Source organism: Rhodamnia argentea, chromosome 7 (assembly GCF_020921035.1).
Source record: "Rhodamnia argentea isolate NSW1041297 chromosome 7, ASM2092103v1, whole genome shotgun sequence".
Taxonomy (NCBI): Eukaryota; Viridiplantae; Streptophyta; class Magnoliopsida; order Myrtales; family Myrtaceae; genus Rhodamnia; species Rhodamnia argentea.
Genome location: NC_063156.1, coordinates 26,344,140 through 26,360,853, shown reverse-complemented (window position 1 = coordinate 26,360,853; position 16,714 = coordinate 26,344,140). Strand labels below are relative to the sequence as shown.

The 16,714-nt window shown below is 39.9% G+C and overlaps 3 protein-coding genes across 8 annotated transcripts; all 3 read left to right on the top strand.

Moving 5' to 3' along the window:
* The first annotated feature begins 692 nt into the window (after positions 1-692).
* On the top strand, positions 693-2,380 carry LOC115742499 (glutathione S-transferase F13). Its single transcript, XM_030676820.2, has 4 exons — positions 693-727; positions 1,345-1,520; positions 1,641-1,689; positions 1,793-2,380. Exons 2-4 carry the CDS (start codon positions 1,374-1,376, stop codon positions 2,260-2,262), a joined length of 666 nt encoding a protein of 221 aa, XP_030532680.1. The 5' UTR covers positions 693-727; positions 1,345-1,373; the 3' UTR covers positions 2,263-2,380.
* Positions 2,381-5,718: 3,338 nt separating this feature from the next.
* On the top strand, positions 5,719-11,249 carry LOC115742498 (dephospho-CoA kinase). Of its 6 annotated transcripts, XR_007199373.1 has the most exons (6): positions 5,719-6,539; positions 7,029-7,199; positions 7,932-8,077; positions 8,482-8,922; positions 9,060-9,221; positions 10,939-11,249. XR_007199373.1 is itself a non-coding variant. In XM_048283067.1 (5 exons), exons 2-4 carry the CDS (start codon positions 7,092-7,094, stop codon positions 8,918-8,920), a joined length of 693 nt encoding a protein of 230 aa, XP_048139024.1. In that variant the 5' UTR covers positions 5,719-6,539; positions 7,029-7,091; the 3' UTR covers positions 8,921-8,922; positions 10,939-11,249. The 6 variants fall into 6 exon arrangements, 5 of the variants coding, with proteins under 5 accessions (XP_048139024.1, XP_048139025.1, XP_030532672.1 ...); XM_048283067.1 differs by lacking the exon at positions 9,060-9,221; XM_048283068.1 differs by lacking the exons at positions 9,060-9,221; positions 10,939-11,249 and having other exon boundaries at positions 5,719-5,942; positions 8,482-8,990.
* A 1,149-nt stretch (positions 11,250-12,398) lies between these two features.
* Positions 12,399-13,803, top strand: LOC115742497 (heavy metal-associated isoprenylated plant protein 36-like). The gene is made up of 3 exons (XM_030676811.2): positions 12,399-12,584; positions 12,667-12,742; positions 12,833-13,803. The coding sequence occupies exons 1-3, from the start codon at positions 12,537-12,539 to the stop codon at positions 13,528-13,530; spliced, it is 822 nt and encodes a 273-aa protein (XP_030532671.1). The 5' UTR covers positions 12,399-12,536; the 3' UTR covers positions 13,531-13,803.
* The last annotated feature ends 2,911 nt before the right edge of the window (positions 13,804-16,714 follow it).

The following is a 16,714-nucleotide window of genomic DNA, read 5'->3' as shown; positions in this document are numbered from 1 at the left end:
AAGATTGTTTTTATTCGGTCATAAACTTATTATAGGGGTATCAATCAAATCCTAAATTTTTTTTTCATCTTGCCAATGTAGTTATAAGCTTTTGTATAAAAATTTCAATGTAGTCTTTTGCGAGTGATTGCCGCTGGAAATCGCTGACGCATCAATCTAATACCACATAGGAGGGTCGGCGACGACGAGAAGCCACGTCGACGACTTTCGGTAAAAATTGATGGGAAGAACTATATTAGATTCTCGTGCGCATGCTTAGTTTAGGACCAAATTGGCTTCCTCACTACAGATTTGCGACTGTTTGGTAATATACCCCTCGACGAACATCTTTTGCTAATCTTCTCGCTCTCTTATGAGGCCGTTCACACCCCTTAAAAGTCAAGCAAGAGGATCCCCGGTTGACAGTTTTTCAATAATAAGAAAGGAGGTGGGACTCTTTCGTGAAGAGGACGAAAAAGGGTAACTCCATTTTTCCCACAAAGCACAAAAAATGGGTTGGGGTCTTTAGGGAAAAGTGAAAGGACAAAGTTGTTAATTCCGACTAAAATTAATTAAGCCCCCCGTGGTAGATAATCATTAATCATCAACTCTAATCTCCATTAGAGAGGCCGAGAGTAATTTGTGAAGCCATCACTTTCATCATCATCGCATGGCGTGTGGTAGGTTTAGAAACAACATGCAACCTGCTAACTACCTACTCTTCCTCTCTCTCTCTCTCTCTCTCTCTCTCTCTCTCTCTCTCTCTGCCACTTATTTTCCATCTAATCCTATGATTTCATTAAGTACTATGGTGCTTACCAATCACTTTCGAGTCTAAAAAGTAAGCTCGAGACGTGGTCAAGACCATACTAACTTTCAGCCGGCCCACCAATAACAACACCAATAACACAAATGATCCCTAGACTTTCTTAATTTGCTCGATGCGGCCATTGAAACCGTCGGTAAATGTTCAGTGCAGCCCTTCCCGGACTTCATTTGTCAGCCGAGCGAAACGAGTTAATATCGGTTCAAACGAAACTTCGGTGTATTCATCTGATAACCCAGGAGGAACAACGTAAAAGTTGTATTTGTACCGACGAAGTAATGCATAATGTGAAAAGGAGGACAAACGATGGGATCGGTCCAATCCTTGTCGCGGTCAGAAAGTTTTGCAGGACGGCATATAAGTGTTTGCATGTGTGCCACTGTAAAAAGGTCCAGCTCTTCACATGCATCGTGTCTGTACAAGCAAGTTAGCGTCTGAAAGCACTCCAATCCAACCACTCCTCTCCCCACGTATATAAAAGCCCTTGTCGCTCCTCGCTCTTCTTCGTCTTCTTCGCTCCGAAATCACCCCTCTCTCTCCTCTCTCTAGCGAAGTGTAAGAGGAAAAAATGGGAGTGAAGCTGTACGGGCACCCGATGTCGTCGTGCACGGTGAGGGTGATGGCGTGCCTCTACGAGAAAGGGGTCGAGTTCGAGCTCGTCCCGGTCAACATGTTCGCCGGCGAGCAGAAGGCGCCGGATTTCCTCGCCAAGAATGTACAGAGAAAAGACTTGGCGATGACTCTCATCGACTCTCTACTGTGTTGCTGCTTAGTTTGTCCTCTCTTTCTGGGTTATTTCTGTTGATCATTTGCTCTTCTTCTGCTCTGGTTGCAGCCTTTCGGGAAGGTTCCGGTCCTGGAAGATGGCGATCTCACCATTTTCGGTCAGTTTTTTGTGCTCAAGCTCGCTGTATTTGGCTAGTTTGCGGTCTTACTTACCCTCTCTCGTTTCTCTTGTTTTCCGGGAAAATGAAATGATCGTATCAGAATCGAGAGCGATCACGGAGTACATATCCAAGAAGTACAACGCCCCCGGCACCGATGACCTCCTCCGCTCCGGCAGCCCCGAAGAGTCCATCGCCGTCCGCGTGTGGGTCGAGGTCGAGTCCCACAACTTCCAGCCAGTGATGTCGCCGATCATATACCAGCACTTCGTGGCCCCGCTCCAGGGCAAGGCGCCGGACCAGGCCCTCATCGAAGAACAACTCGCGAAGCTCGCCGGGGTTCTCGACGTGTACGAGGCGAGGCTGGCCAAGGCCAAGTTCCTCGCCGGCGACTTCTTCTCCCTCGCCGACCTGCACCACTTCCCCTACATGTTCTACTTCATGAAGACGCCATGGGCGGCGGAGGCGGTGGCCGGCCGTGCCCGCGTGAAGGCGTGGTGGGAGGAAATGGCCGGGCGGGCGGCTTTCAAGAAGGTGGCCGAGGGCATGAAGTTCGGCGAGGATAAGAAGTGAAGTGGAGTAGAGAAGACGAGAGAGAGAGAGAGAGAGAAATGGATGTCGTGCAAAAATGTGTGCTTTTGCTTTTGATTCAGTGTAGTGTTATAGGCTAATGAGAAGGTGTTTGTCTGAACTTATTCCCTAAATCCATTTTCGATCAAGCTTGCAAACGTTGGTCGCCAAGAATGACCTGAGAGCAAACCCCTCTCGATCAATCCCTTTCGGCAACAAGAACAAACATCAAACTTTGGTCGCCAGAAAGTAGTTCGACCGTGGGCTCATGCAAACCAAATAATTCGGCCATTCGACAAAAGAAATTTCCAAATTTGGTCGGGCAGAACTTCTCAAGACCAAAACTTTCAGCGATCAGTGGCCGCAACGATCGCAGTTGAAGGTGGGTCGACGAGGGTTCGTCGCTGGCGGCAGGCGCACTTTGCTGCGGCGGCGGCGACTCACCGGAAAGGACGACGGGGGAAAGTAAATAAGACTATGTCGACTCTCTCTCTTGTCTCTCTCTCTCTAAGTCTCTTCCCTGCAGGTGCCATGGCCGCATTATCAGCTGCAAGATTCATACTTGCAAAGTCAGAGAAAGCAACAGTTAACAGTCACCGTACTACTGAGAAACAGGGGAAAAAAGAGGGGAAGCGCTGGGTATGTGCAGAAGCAAATTTCGCGCTGCACGTGTTGCTGCTTGCCAGTCAAATCTGCAGAACAAGAATTGAATAACCTTCGGATCATTTCGCTTGAACATCAATTTTCACACGTCCGGGAAGATATAAGCAGACAAAAAATTGACACAAATGGCCTATAGATTTTGGCCAAAACTTGCAATGTATTATTTGAATTTTTTAATTCATTCGATCCGATCTATGAATTATTGATAAATGTTCAATGTGGTCATTCTCATCCGTTCGAAATAACAAATCAAAATGTTATTTAGTGACATGAATTATTGTATGTTGTGTTTGATTTTTGAAAATCACGAGTCAATGCGTCCATCTTTTTTGTACTTTGGCTTTGGAAAATGAAAAAAAAAAGTAAGGCTAATATGTTCATCGTTATTTGATAACATGAATTATTATATCTTACGTGGGGTGATGAGCGCGTAACTTTTTTTTTTTTTTTTGTCCATCGTCTAAATTTAACTTATTAAAAGACGCATTAGTATATAGATTCCATTAAACTTGAACTAACGCAAATACAACATTTAATATTTTTATATAATTTAGGGATCGGATTGGACGTATATCAATACTTCGGGAATCATATTGAAAAAATTAAAACTTGAGGGAAGACATTGTATCTTAAATCAAAGTTTATGAGCTATTTATGTCATTTTTTTCTAATTAAAAACTAATTTTTTTTTCCTTTCACTTGATACGCAAATTTTTTTTTAATAATTGCTTTATCGAAATAAAAAGGGAGAATTTTTTTAATCCTTTTCTGCCAAATCACGTGACAGTCCACTCTTTTTATGAGCCGACAGAGACCCATGGAGGGAAAGACAAAGAGGTGGGTTCCTTTAGAACCCGTTTGTTCTTCTTTATGAAGTTTCCCACGTTTTAGACAGCGATTATTGACTTTCGCACGAAAATAAGACAAAGTTTGTCGTCCGCTGCGTTTTTTTCCGCAAAAAAAATATATATATATATATAATATTTTTTAAAATATTTTTCAAAATTTCTCGGTATTTAGCTAAAACCTGAAAATCAATTAAAAAATATTGTCCCCCATTTGGTATGGAAAATTCCATTTGATTTCCTAGTCGTCATTTAGTTGAAAATTGCTGACTACGACCTAGAGTCTTGGCCAGAGCCAATGTGGACAATTTTTGCATTATAAAAAAATCAAAATATTTCAATAGTTTTTTTTCTTTTTTAAATAATTTTTTACATGTATTTTTATTTTTTTTTATTCTTTGTCTTTGTCTTTTTTTTTCTTTCTACTTTTGCCGATCGCGGGCCACGGCTACAGCCACGAGCAAGGTCAAGCTTCTCTCGAGGATGGCGAGCTCGATCCCCCGACCTCAGGCAAGCTCACCCGAGCCTCGAACGCCGGATATGGGGAGGTGGAGTCTTGCTAGAGGCTAAGGATGCTCATCCCTTGCCCGTGGCCTATAACCGTTAGAAGAAGAAGGGAAAAAATATTAAAAATTTAAAAAAAATTAAAAATAGCACACATGAAAATATATTTAAAAAATTAGACATATTTTTTTAAAATTAGTTAACGAGAAAAGGAATGTGGATGAATGAAGGGAGGAAAGATGAGGAAAAATGTTTTCCTCTTTTCTTGTATGTATTTTTTTTATGAGTGGAAAATATTTTCCATAGCTAACTTTTCTTCCATGAAGCCAAAAATTCAAACGATATTTTCTTCGAAGTTATTTTTCGTGAAACAAATAGAGATATAAAATGTAATTATTCTCGCCACAGCCACATCAAATACGGTGTCTTATGGCCATGGCGACGCTAGATCTAAGCTCATTGCCATGACCCGGATCGGGCGTCTTGTGATGAGGGAAAGGGTCGACGATGGCAATTGAGAGGAGAGTCGATTGCAGTGAAGATCATGGCGGAGTTGGTGGTTGACAGTGATGGTGTGTGGTGGTGTGTGGTGGAGGGGAGATAGGAGCGTTTGGATGATGCATGCTAGCCTTTGTGGAACCGTTTGATGGTTTGGAATTGGGAAAATTATTCAAAAAATCTTAAATCTATTTAATTTTGACAATTGAATCCTAAACATATTCACCTTTGACCAATTAAGTTTGGCCAATTTTTTGCTAGAAATTGTTAATATAGATGTCAACCATCCTACGTGGTAATTTTTAATATTATTTTTTTCATTCTTTTCTCAGCGATAGGCAAGAGTCGTCAGGCCCTCGCTGGCCACTGAGAAAATAACAGGAAAACAAAGAAAAAAAATGTTTTTCCACATGGGATGGTCGGTGTTTACATCAAGGATTTCCAATCAAAATTGATCGAATGGATTTAATTGGCCAAAAGTAAAAGGTTTAAGACAAAGAGAATTCCACCTTTACTTTAGACCAAGAATAAAATAAGGAAAGCTTGAGAAAATATACAAAAAATTTATGCGAGATTTGTATTTTTTTTTTAAACTTATTAATGAGCAAAATACTCTTTAGCGCGTGTAAGTTTATTCAAGTTTTTTATGCTAAAATGTTTATTAACTCCATATTTCCGTCGATGAATTTATCTCACCTTCGCCTAAATCCTGACTTCGTTTGTAACTTTGTACATAATGTTAATTTTAGAGATAACCCTTAATGAAGGAATTACAATACAATATCTATGTGGATAATAGAAAATGCCTATTTAATTGCCACGGGCCTTTGGGGCCGACCGTTAGGCCCATTGTGGCTTAATACGGTACCAACGGAGCCCGGCCCATGTCCGAATCCGAGTCCCCGTCTCTCCTTTCCCTCGATCTTCACCAAATGGCCTCAGTGAGCCAGAGCAAGGCAACGGAGAAACACCCACCCAGAGGCGCCGGCGAGCCTCACCCCCAGGTTCGTCGTCTCGCCGCGACGCCATCGGCAGCGAACTGTCTTTGGCCACCACCAGTTTCGTATATACCTCCGTCTCTCAGCCGCGCCGGCGTCCACCACCGTCGCTGTCGCCGTGTCTCCCTCCTCTCGAGTCCCGTTGCCATCGCTCTCTTCGCCGTCGCCGATCCACGTCTGGTTTATTTCAATTATCGAATGCGTGCGTGCTTGCCCTTTAGGCTTTGACTCTCCACCACTCCCCAACCCTCGTCTTCTCCCAAGTCTTCTCCTTTGAGACCTTTGAACTTGCAGGTGACCGTAATCCCTTTTGTTTTGCTTTCCCTTTTTCCTGATTTGGTTATATCCGACTCAGATAAGCTTTGCAATCTCTCGTATCTTGCAGATTTTAGCTCGGCATTATCAAGAATGTCGTCCCTTTTGATAGTTTGAGTTCCTGTGGGGGCGAAATCCCCAAACATTTGATGTTTGACGTTGATTTTGCAAATTCTGTTTGGAATGTTAAGATTTTCCGATTCCTTCTTGGTTCACGACAACTTATTGTTTCCTTGGTTAGCTTTGACCCATAAGTGTAGATAAATATCCCGCTCTTTGGAACTAAATTCAATGACGAAATTCAGATCATGTCCGGAGAGCCAAAAGGTTTCCTGACATTGCTTGGATTCGGGTCTTTGAATTATTTTGAAAGTATATTGAAGAATTGAAGATAATGCTAGAATCTTCCGTGGAAATTTAGAGAGCAGCGAATAATTGGACTCCAGATGCTGTTCAAATAGGAGTTTTGAAGCTGTAATTGAAGCAGCTCAAGTTAGCATGATAACATCCTCGTTTTGTTTTGTTTTGTTTTGTGTTTTTTGTATTTTTAACCCCATTATAACATAGAGCGGTTGCGGTGAAATGAGATATGTCTGTGGTCTCACTACCGCATCATGGATTGGCAGCCCCTCTTTCTGCTATTATCCCACATTTAAGTCTGTGTGTCTACGTTATATTGGTCTGCTGATTGTCAATAAACATACAGAAAATCAAAGCTTTTTGGTTTAGATGAACAGGCAAATGAATGCTGCATTTCTCTTTAATAATTGATCTTGGTGGTTCTTATTAAAAGTCATATTCAATGTTTATAGTTGCCTACCTAACCGACTTTTTTTTATGAGATTAAGTGTATGTTGAGGCTGTACCGTTTAAGGTTTACGTGTTTATGGTGATTTTGATAATGAAGTGAGATTGACAAATATACCTTTTTTTTTCTGGTTTGTAGTATACAGATTGTGTCCCGACTTTTCTAAGAGTTTGATCCTATAACTAGAGTAAAACAAGAAGAATGAGGATAGTCGGTCTGACTGGTGGAATTGCATCAGGGAAGAGTACAGTCTCCAACCATTTCAAGGCCCATGGTGTCCCTGTTGTTGATGCCGACATCGTTGCTCGTGTAATTTTTTGTTGATATTGCTTAAGTTATGATCATTGGTTCTATTGATTTCTTTGCCTAGTTATGATTCACTTTATGTTCCTCAAGAATGTTCCCTTATTCTGGCCTGTTACAATGATCTTTGAAAAGGATGTCTTGAGAGATTTTCTGAAGTCAACGACTGCAAATCAATCACGATATGTTCTGTCTAGAAATATGAAAGCAGAGGGATGTTAGATGGTTTAACTTATATTCGTCGAGTATGTTTCCTATTGATATCATTCCTTTATTAAGAGAAACATGAAAAAACAAGGGGACGTTCTAGAAGTTGGAATGTCCAACAAGGAGAGACATTGTGCAAATTTTGAGAGTGCCGTTCTTTGAAAGATCTCACTTTCTTGTTTGACTGGGTAAATGATGCTTTTGTTATTAGCTAAATAGTTTCCATGTTAAGGACCTTTGCATTTTGTTTTTCAGTGTCCCTCTACTTTAAGCTTCTGTGAATATCTATGTACTCATGATTTCCCTTTATGAGTTGATAGAGTATGGCAACATTAAACCGTGTCATGTACAAGCGGGCAGATAGTTTCACATGGGGGTACATGTAAAATACTGCAGGGAGTTATTCTTGTTCTAGCAAGTTTCAACAATTGTGTGTATCCATGTAGAAGAGGATGGCATCTTGCCACTTTACAGGACTTGAAGACTATAATTTCCTTTTTGGAATTCTTAAATTCCTTGTTGTGCTTGCAGGATGTATTAAAGAAAGGGACTGGTGGATGGAAAAAAGTTGTTGCTGCATTTGGGGAGGAGATTCTACAAGCTGATGGAGAAGTTGATAGGCCAAAGTTGGGCCAAATTGTCTTTTGTGATCCTGGAAAGCGTCAAGTTTTGAATAGGTAATGGTAAATCTGAACTAAACTTGCAGTGCCAGTTCTAGCTTCAAAATGGAGATCGAAGCATGCCGGACACAACAGCAAATTTACCTTGCATAAGATTCTGCTCGACTAGGAAAATTTCTTGCTCTGATGAAACAGGGGACCAATTCTAATTCTTGAGTTTTTTTTAACCCCGTCAAGGATGTCATTGCTGTCTGTAATTTGTGATATCAGTGTGAAAATTTTGCACCTTCATTGCCTTGTTCATAGCAGTTATTCATTCTGAAGTCAGTTGCCATTTGCTTTTAACAACACACCTTGGATTTTTTCTTGTTTGTTTGAATGATGCATTAACAGTTGCATCAAACTTCAAGATAAGAAACCTTCTAATCTTCTAGACGCTTTCTGTGCTTACTTATGTGTAGGCTGCTGGCTCCTTACATATCATCCGGCATCTTCCGAGAAATTTTGAAACTTTGGTTGAAAGGACATAAGGTTATTGTCCTTGACATCCCTTTATTGTTTGAGGCAAATATGGATAAGTGGACAAAGCCCATTGTTGTTGTCTGGGTCGATCCAGCAACTCAGCTTCGACGGCTTATGGCAAGAGACAGAACAAACGAGGAAGATGCTAGGAACAGGATAAATGCTCAGATGCCGTTGGATTTGAAAAGGTCTAAGGCAGACATAGTAATTGACAACACTGGATCCTTAGAGGACTTAAATGCGCAGTTCCAGAAGGTATTGTTCCAAGTCATGAAGCCCTTGACATGGACAGAATTTGCACTTTCTAGACAAGGAGCTTTGTTGGCCCTTCTCTCGATCACCGTCGGTGTTCTGGCATTCAGAAAAGCATCCTTGTAAAGGTGATTCTTATTCAAGCTACTATAGAATGTCCAACGTGTCAATCGCTATCTAATATCAGAAATTATTGCAAATGTTTTTGGTGCTAAAGCAAATAACTCAAGAAAAAATTGTCTCATTTAGAATTGAACTTTTTCAGGAGTTCCCATTAGTTTTGCCTCTTTTTTCGTTTGATGATATCACATCTTCATTATAAACAAGATGCACATGTTATCTGTCAGGACAGCAGCATACACACATTAATACGCTGATATATTGGACTCATACGTGATAGTACTCGTGGCTTGCTTATTATTTTCCAGTGACTTTCTCTGTCAGGAAATAATCATAGACATATCTCATAAATCTTGGACACTGTTGTTGCCTCTGATCAATCTACTCAAGTTTACATCTCCACTCTGTTCACAAGTTTCACTTGTTGCCAGATCCTGTCATAGATTTGTGTCGACCCTTTGACTGGGCATTTCATTGCTTGATTTCTGTTCTGTCGGAGGTGCTGATTAAGTCACCCCGAATGTTGCGGCTCCAAACCTCTCACAGATTGATGGCTATATCTACTAGGTGTTTCATGGAACCAGAATTTTGTGTAAGAACTCAATCAACTCCTGGAAATAAACTTAATAGGCGGCTTTAATAGTAATTAGACTGTTTGAAATAGGTGTTTGGGGGTATATATAAGTCTTTGTTGATTGTCAAAGAGATGTATCTGCGTTCATTGTTTATTTGAAGCTTTTTCTTGATTGAGGAAATATTTTGGAATGGTTCATCACCCCAATTAGAATCAAGTCCACGTCATTGTGTATGTGGAATGCACTAATATCCCTATATCTTTTCCTTTAATCAAGATGACTAATGGCTATCTCTAGTAAGTGAAAAAGATAAAATTACCCAATTAATTTAGCATTAAAAGTTTGATTAAGATAGGTTCAACTGCAATATCTTCTTTTCATGTCAGTTATCGTATTATTTAACTCTGTTAGTGCCACTAAAAGTGAAAAGCAATGAGTAGTTTAATTATTCTGAATCAGTGACAATTGTTGTCTTTTCCATTCTCAAATACGTTCGTTGTCTTCTTTGTCTATGTTCATACTTTTAGTTTTCTTTCCAGGACAGCTTGTCCTGGCAACCACAAGCAGAGCTTTGTTCGTTGTTAGAGGAAAGCATTCTTGTTTATTATAACAGTGCAGTACGAACTTGGTCTTATAAAGTAGTGTAAATTAATTACACTTGTATGATTCCGCATGTAATTTTAATGCCGTCTAATTAAGTCAAGTCAGATATTTTCCAATGCATTAGGTGTAGGATTTTATTTCAATAAGCACTTTTCACCTCAATACTTTCATGAAACGGCATAACTTGCCTCGATGGTAATTTGTTTGTGAAAAGTTAAGAACAAATTACCCTATCGAAGTTATCTCACTTCCTAAGTTCTACCCTTTTCATGATTTGGGAAACATTTTACTTGCTCATTTGTTACTTCTTGGACTCTCTTCTCCGTCCAGAGCAGAACGATGACACGAGTGATGCAGTCGTAATCCTCTATTTTATGCGCTTTTTATTAGGTTCGCTATTTACACGGAGAAATTGCTACTCATCTCCAACCACATCGGTCATTCATTTGATTGTGCCATCTATTGTATGCTGTTGTTTACATCATTGGCAAACCTAGCAAAGAAATTTGGTAGGCTATGCAGCAATCTGATTGTGCAATTACCTTGTTTGGCTGGATGCTGTTTTCGCTCTAAGGTGCTAAAAAGCATGATCCTATCGAGATTCATGAGTAGAACCATGTATTGTTGTTACATTGTCTTCATGGGTCAACAATGCTCAGTCCGTGAACAAGTTCCTTAGCGGAGAAGGGAAAAAAAACGATGATTGGCTTTAGATTTGCTGTCAAGTCGATGCCCTTTAATCTTTGAAAGTGGGAGCGAAAAGATCATTATTGCCATCTTCATTTCCTCTTTTCATTTGATGCAAGTACTGATATATTTTGGCTTCATGTGATGATTGTTCTTTAGATTTTTGGTGCCAAATCTCGTCAAGAAAGTGAAGCCAAAGCAAATGGGGGCACTCTCATAAAGCTATCATATTTATGTTCAATGGCTGGAAAAAGTACAGAAGAAAAGACCAGCAACAGCACGCGCCAGGCTATTGCCAATCGAAACGTGTGAGATCAGTGCTGGCTGAGATACTTTTCTGAAGTTGTAAAGCAAAAACCTCTTGGCTATGTTTTAACTGAGTTGACCCCGGTCTTTGATCAATCATTTTGCTCTCAGAACCTGCCAGTTCTTGAGACCATCTTTGTTAATTTGACTGGTATGATTAAGAATCATAAGAATTAGGCAAGTTCTAAGACACATGGTAAGGAATGATTCCTCTGGACTGTTCAAGAAGTCTGCGAGAAAATCTATCAAAGTGTGATTTGTATATCTTCTCTTTCTACTTAAAAAAAAAAAATTGATATCAATGACAATGCCCCCCTCCAAAAAAAAAAAAAAAAAATGTTTTGATCCCCGAGTGCACTAGTCAATCTCACAAGTTGGTGTTCGAAAGAAGTTCCTACATAAATTCAGCCTACATAGGTCAACATCATATATCGTAGTCATTTTGATCATGAGGGTTCGGCTGTAATGCCTACACATTTAATGGTTGTGGTTGTGGTTATGTTGATCTACTTCGATAGAGTTGGTCTTATGTTTTTCTCATTGCAATGCCATGTGTTTAATCAAACTGCTATTAGCTCGTCTTCGGTATAAAAGCATTGTTAACCAATGTTATCATTATATCACAAAGGTCAAGAGAACCATAGAGAAGATTCCCATCCATAGGATTGTCATCTCCACTCCTTTTTATTTGACAAAAAGAAGAAGGAACATTCAAAACTAGGCCAAGAAGAAATCACTCAAAAGAAGGTCAAGGTCAAGGCCAAGGACCAAAAAAATTCATCTAGTTTAAGCTCGACGCGGACCATATACAATTGCCCTATCGATAGACCATTGGAGAAGAGGAATTATCGACAAAAGACCAACAGGTGAAATTGATTCACCTATTTATATAAACTGAAACATAAGTATAGAAGATTACTTTTGTCTAAATTTGATTAGAAGGTCCAATTCAAAATTTTAATCTTATAAGCAGAGAAAGGCCTACATAAGAAATCTGATGGGAGTCGCGTTTACGATTATACATCGCATGATTTCTTAAGGGAGTCAACATGAGGAAATGCTTGACGACTCGACGGCCTATAATCAATCAACTACGAGAGACTTTGCATCAAATGGATCCGAATCCATACCACTGGCACTCAATGAGACAGGTTCACACAAAGACTTTTTCTTTACCTGAAAAAATAAATAAATAATAAATGAATGAATATATCAGCATCGGCCTATAATATTAATGGTCAGTTGCTCTGGTGGTATATGCCTTTGTTATACGTCCTTCTCTTACGCCTTCTCTTTTTGGATATTTTAGAAATGTCTCTCTCCCCCTCTCCTTTTAATTACCTCCTCACCATCTTCTTCTTCTTCTTCTTAAGCTTGCAGAGCTCACCTCTCTCTCTCTCTCTCTCTCTCTCTCTCCCCACACGTGAAAGTCCACAGCACAAGAACAAAAGATGGCAGCCAAAGGAGGGGATGGCATGCCAGGAGCCTTAAAATACCAGGTATCCTAATTCCATTCTTCGAACGGTATTTTCCGGTGAACATTGTCGTTTGAATCTCTTCGTCTCTACCGGTTTGATGCAGACATGGACGTTGAAGGTCCCAATCCACTGTGAAGGCTGCAGCAGAAAAGTCAAGAGAGTTCTTCACAGCATCGATGGTACAGTGTTTGTTACTTACATGTTTCTAGCTTCTGCAGGAGGAAAGGGTCCTCGCTAAACAATATGGAAGAATTTCTTCTCTCCCTCAGGTGTATTCACGATAAGCGTGGATTCGCAACAGCACAAGGTCGAGGTGACAGGCGATGTCGATTCCGAGACGCTGATCAAGAAGCTGACCAAATCAGGGAAACAGGCTGAGCTCTGGCCCGATCAGAAGGAGAAAAAATCCTCCGGCAAGTCCAAGAACAAGGACAACAAGCAAGAAAAGCCCAAAGATTCTGATGACGCCGGTGAAGAGGCTTCCAAAGATGCAAATGGAGTTGAAAGTGAGGATGACGATGGCGACGACGATGGAGAGAACGATGCGTCGGAAAACAAGGAGACGGGCGGTGCGAACAAGGAGGCTGGAGCTGCCGGAACCGGCGGCAAGAAGAAGAAGAAAAAGAAGAAAGGGAAAAAGAAGAACGATGGCGACACGGGCGATGGGGCAGCCACGGGCAACACTCCAGGGACGAGCTCAGGATTCGCTCCACCGATTACAGGCTCGGTGAGCATGAACCCCTTCCCGTCGATCTACTATACGCCGCAGATCCATGGGACGAGCTACAATGCGGCCTACCCTAGCCCTAGCACCTCGTACTACTATGGCGCCACTCCAACGCATGCGTATTCGTACTCTCATCCCGGGTCGGCGTACGCTCTCCCTCCACCGTCTGATCCGATCAAAACCTACGTCGACGACGATCACGATTACGACGACCACGACGGCGGATGCTCAATCGTGTGAAGTAATTAACATGTGAATTTGCTAGGGGGAAAGTTTTTGTTTGAGGGAAATAAAGTGTTGTAGAAGTTTATACGTATAGTTGGGGGATGGTCGGAGAATAATGGAATGTGGAGAGAGAAGTTTAGGGTTTTATGGATGTGCTTTTTAAGGTAGGAACGCTTCAGTTCAAACAGTCTTGCTTTCTTCTCTTTTCATTAGGGTTTGCTACGGAAAGGTCAATATTATGTAATGTCTGCATGTTTTGCAGGAATATTGCTGGGGTTTTTCTTTTCATCTCTTTCAATTTCTCTTGACTCCCCAAAATTTTCCCATTATTAGGTACGCTCGAAAGATTAGGCGGCGGTCCGCCTAATGTAAGTTGTGGAGCATCGCGAGCTGTGGACTTTTTCGTTAATAGCTTTGAGACCACAATGTGATATTTTGAAAGCACCTAATGAGTTTTTCGAGATAAACGAAATGGCACGAGAAGCAAAATGCTCTGAAAATGCATCGGACCGAAATATTTTAGCTCAAGCTATTCTTGGGAATTTTGTAGTAAATACATATCGTTTTCTTTGCTTTTTCTTTTTTTATACCTTTGTTATGTATCATTTTTGTAAAAGAAAAAAATAAAAAGAGAAAGGAGGGGAGGGAAGGGATGATAGATTGCTAAAGTGACCCCTCACGATAAAGAACCTGATTTTATTGGCCAGGACATGCTGTGCATGCCTTTTTACCTTTGGCCCCTAAAGGCAAAGAAATCTTCGTTGGTACCCACTAAAATGTGTTTTTTGTGAAAGCTACCACAATTCCTTTGTGACTGATATGTTTTTCACCTTATTTAACTTTTTTCTCCAATTTTCCCACCTTTAGACAAGGCATCACTAAAAGTTGGGACCAACTAGAAATCACTCTCCAACTTATTTCCAACAAGAATCTCTAATAAGTTAGATAATTGGTTACATGCAATTGGACTAATTAATAAACACATTTTTTTAAATAGAAACGACTAGGAATTATACTGGGAAGATTACCAAAAAAAGTCTTAAACCTATTATAATTTTGTCAATTTAGTCCAATCGGCTAATTTTGACCGGCCGACGCTAACGTGGACTACCTCCGGCAACATAGTATTTTATTTATTTTTATTTTTTTCTCTTCCCTCTTCTTTTTCTTTCTCTAGTCGGCGACTGGCCAAAAGCGACCTCGTCAACCCCAGTCAACGCCGGCCAGCCAAAATTAGCACAATTGTAATAGGTTCGTGACTGAATTGAGTTTGGGACCGAATTGGCATAATTACATAGATTTGGGACTTTTTTGATAATTTCACTGAATTATACTATATATATGCCCCACGATGGTCTACAAACTTTTATATAAATGAAAATAATGATCTATTTTTAACGTGAATGTATAATTATCACATTCTATACTATATGCCTGCGAAGAAAACTTTTGCATTATTAACGTAAAAAATAAAAGTCAAAATTTTATTATACAAAGAGAAAAGCAGAGAAATCTATACGAAATATGCACAAAGGACCACACGACCGCCTTTTATCGTCCGCTTTACCCGGGGGGGTAATTGTAGAATATTCACCATGCATTACATAACCCCGTTTCATTTTATTTTCTAATTTTACCGAAAGGGTGTATGTATATCCTTATCCTGTCAGATATTCTTCGTCAATTTGTCTTTTGACTGGAATTTCCAAAAAAGGTGCATAATTTTGGCAACGCATACTTTATAGCAATTATAAAAAAATCGAATCGATTTATGTTAGTCCTAAACAATATGACACATCATCGGAGGACAAGGCAGTGAGTTCAATTCTTTCCAAATCCTTGTTTGCCTCGTCAATTATATATCTTTGCGCGTCGGTCTTGGGACAAACTCTGGCTTACTCTTGAGAGGGAGCTTTAGACTATTTTAAATCTAAAATCGTGCATCAGCCTAATAGTTTAAATATTCAGAATAGTTCGATGGGTGTCAACAGTATCAAATGGGCATGCAAAGGCGGTTCTCGTCGACGGCATCTCCGGAATTTTTTTGAACATAGTCCAAATAGGGATCAAGTACATGGAGAAAATATTGTGCATACTTGGTAAGGTTAAAGTTTAGATGAATGGAGACGCTAAATAGACACTATTCATATAGCTCAATGGCTAGGAGGAGAGGATATGACCGAGTCGAAAGGACACGAATCTCATACAAGTATCGGGGCAATTCTTCAACTTAGGTGCTTAATTTCTTTTCCGAGTCTGCTCCTTTTTTTTTTTTCAACCATTTGTTTCTGGCATCTTCTAGATAATTCTTCTCTAATCCCACTTATGGCATATATGGAATAGAAACCGAAATATTGAACTTCCTTTTTGTTAGAATATGTAGGTGGGACATGATTAATTTGATCATCAAAATGGTTTAGTGCACTCATATTTTTTTCCCTTTGCCTTTAATGGCATCTTTTAGAGGGCGTATGTTTCATAAAAACTCAAAATTTGAAAACTTTTTTCGGAAAACGATTGGTTATACATCTTTGAAAAATTCGTCAACGAAAAATGTTTTCATTTTTTTGTGAAAAATATAAGTACTAAAAAACAGATGAAGTGCAGCAGTTTAGGAGCATTTCCCAGCATTATAAAAGAAGCTAATAATTTGAAAAAATGGAGGTAGGAAGTCTCCATATAGTAGCCGAAACAAGATTCATCTGGGAAGGTTTGATTTTTTGGTAGAGCGAAGCTTGAACTCTTACAATTTTTATGCACCTTAGCCAAAATAATATGGAAGTTAGCTAACTTGTTATAAAACTGTCTCATATTGCGCTCCATCCAAATGCAATATATGGTTGCTAGGAATGATAACTTGAGAAGTCTAGTCGCCAAGTCTTTGCCCTTCATTGCCCTAATCATCCACTAGAGTTCCTCGTTCCATCATCCTAAAGAGCACCTTATCCCATGTTGTGCTAGGATAAGCGCGCCATATGCTACTTGTCCACTGACACTTTATGCCTAATTATTTTCGTGGGTGATAAAAATATTTTGCTTCCATTCATTTTTGTAAGCAATGCAAGTGATTATTTTTCGAATCTTGAGCTTTTCATTAAACAAAAGCACCCTTAGTGTAAAGACATAAAACATTCAAACAAGCTCTTGGATCATCCATGTTCAACCCAAATATTTAAGTGTGTATACATACTTCAATATA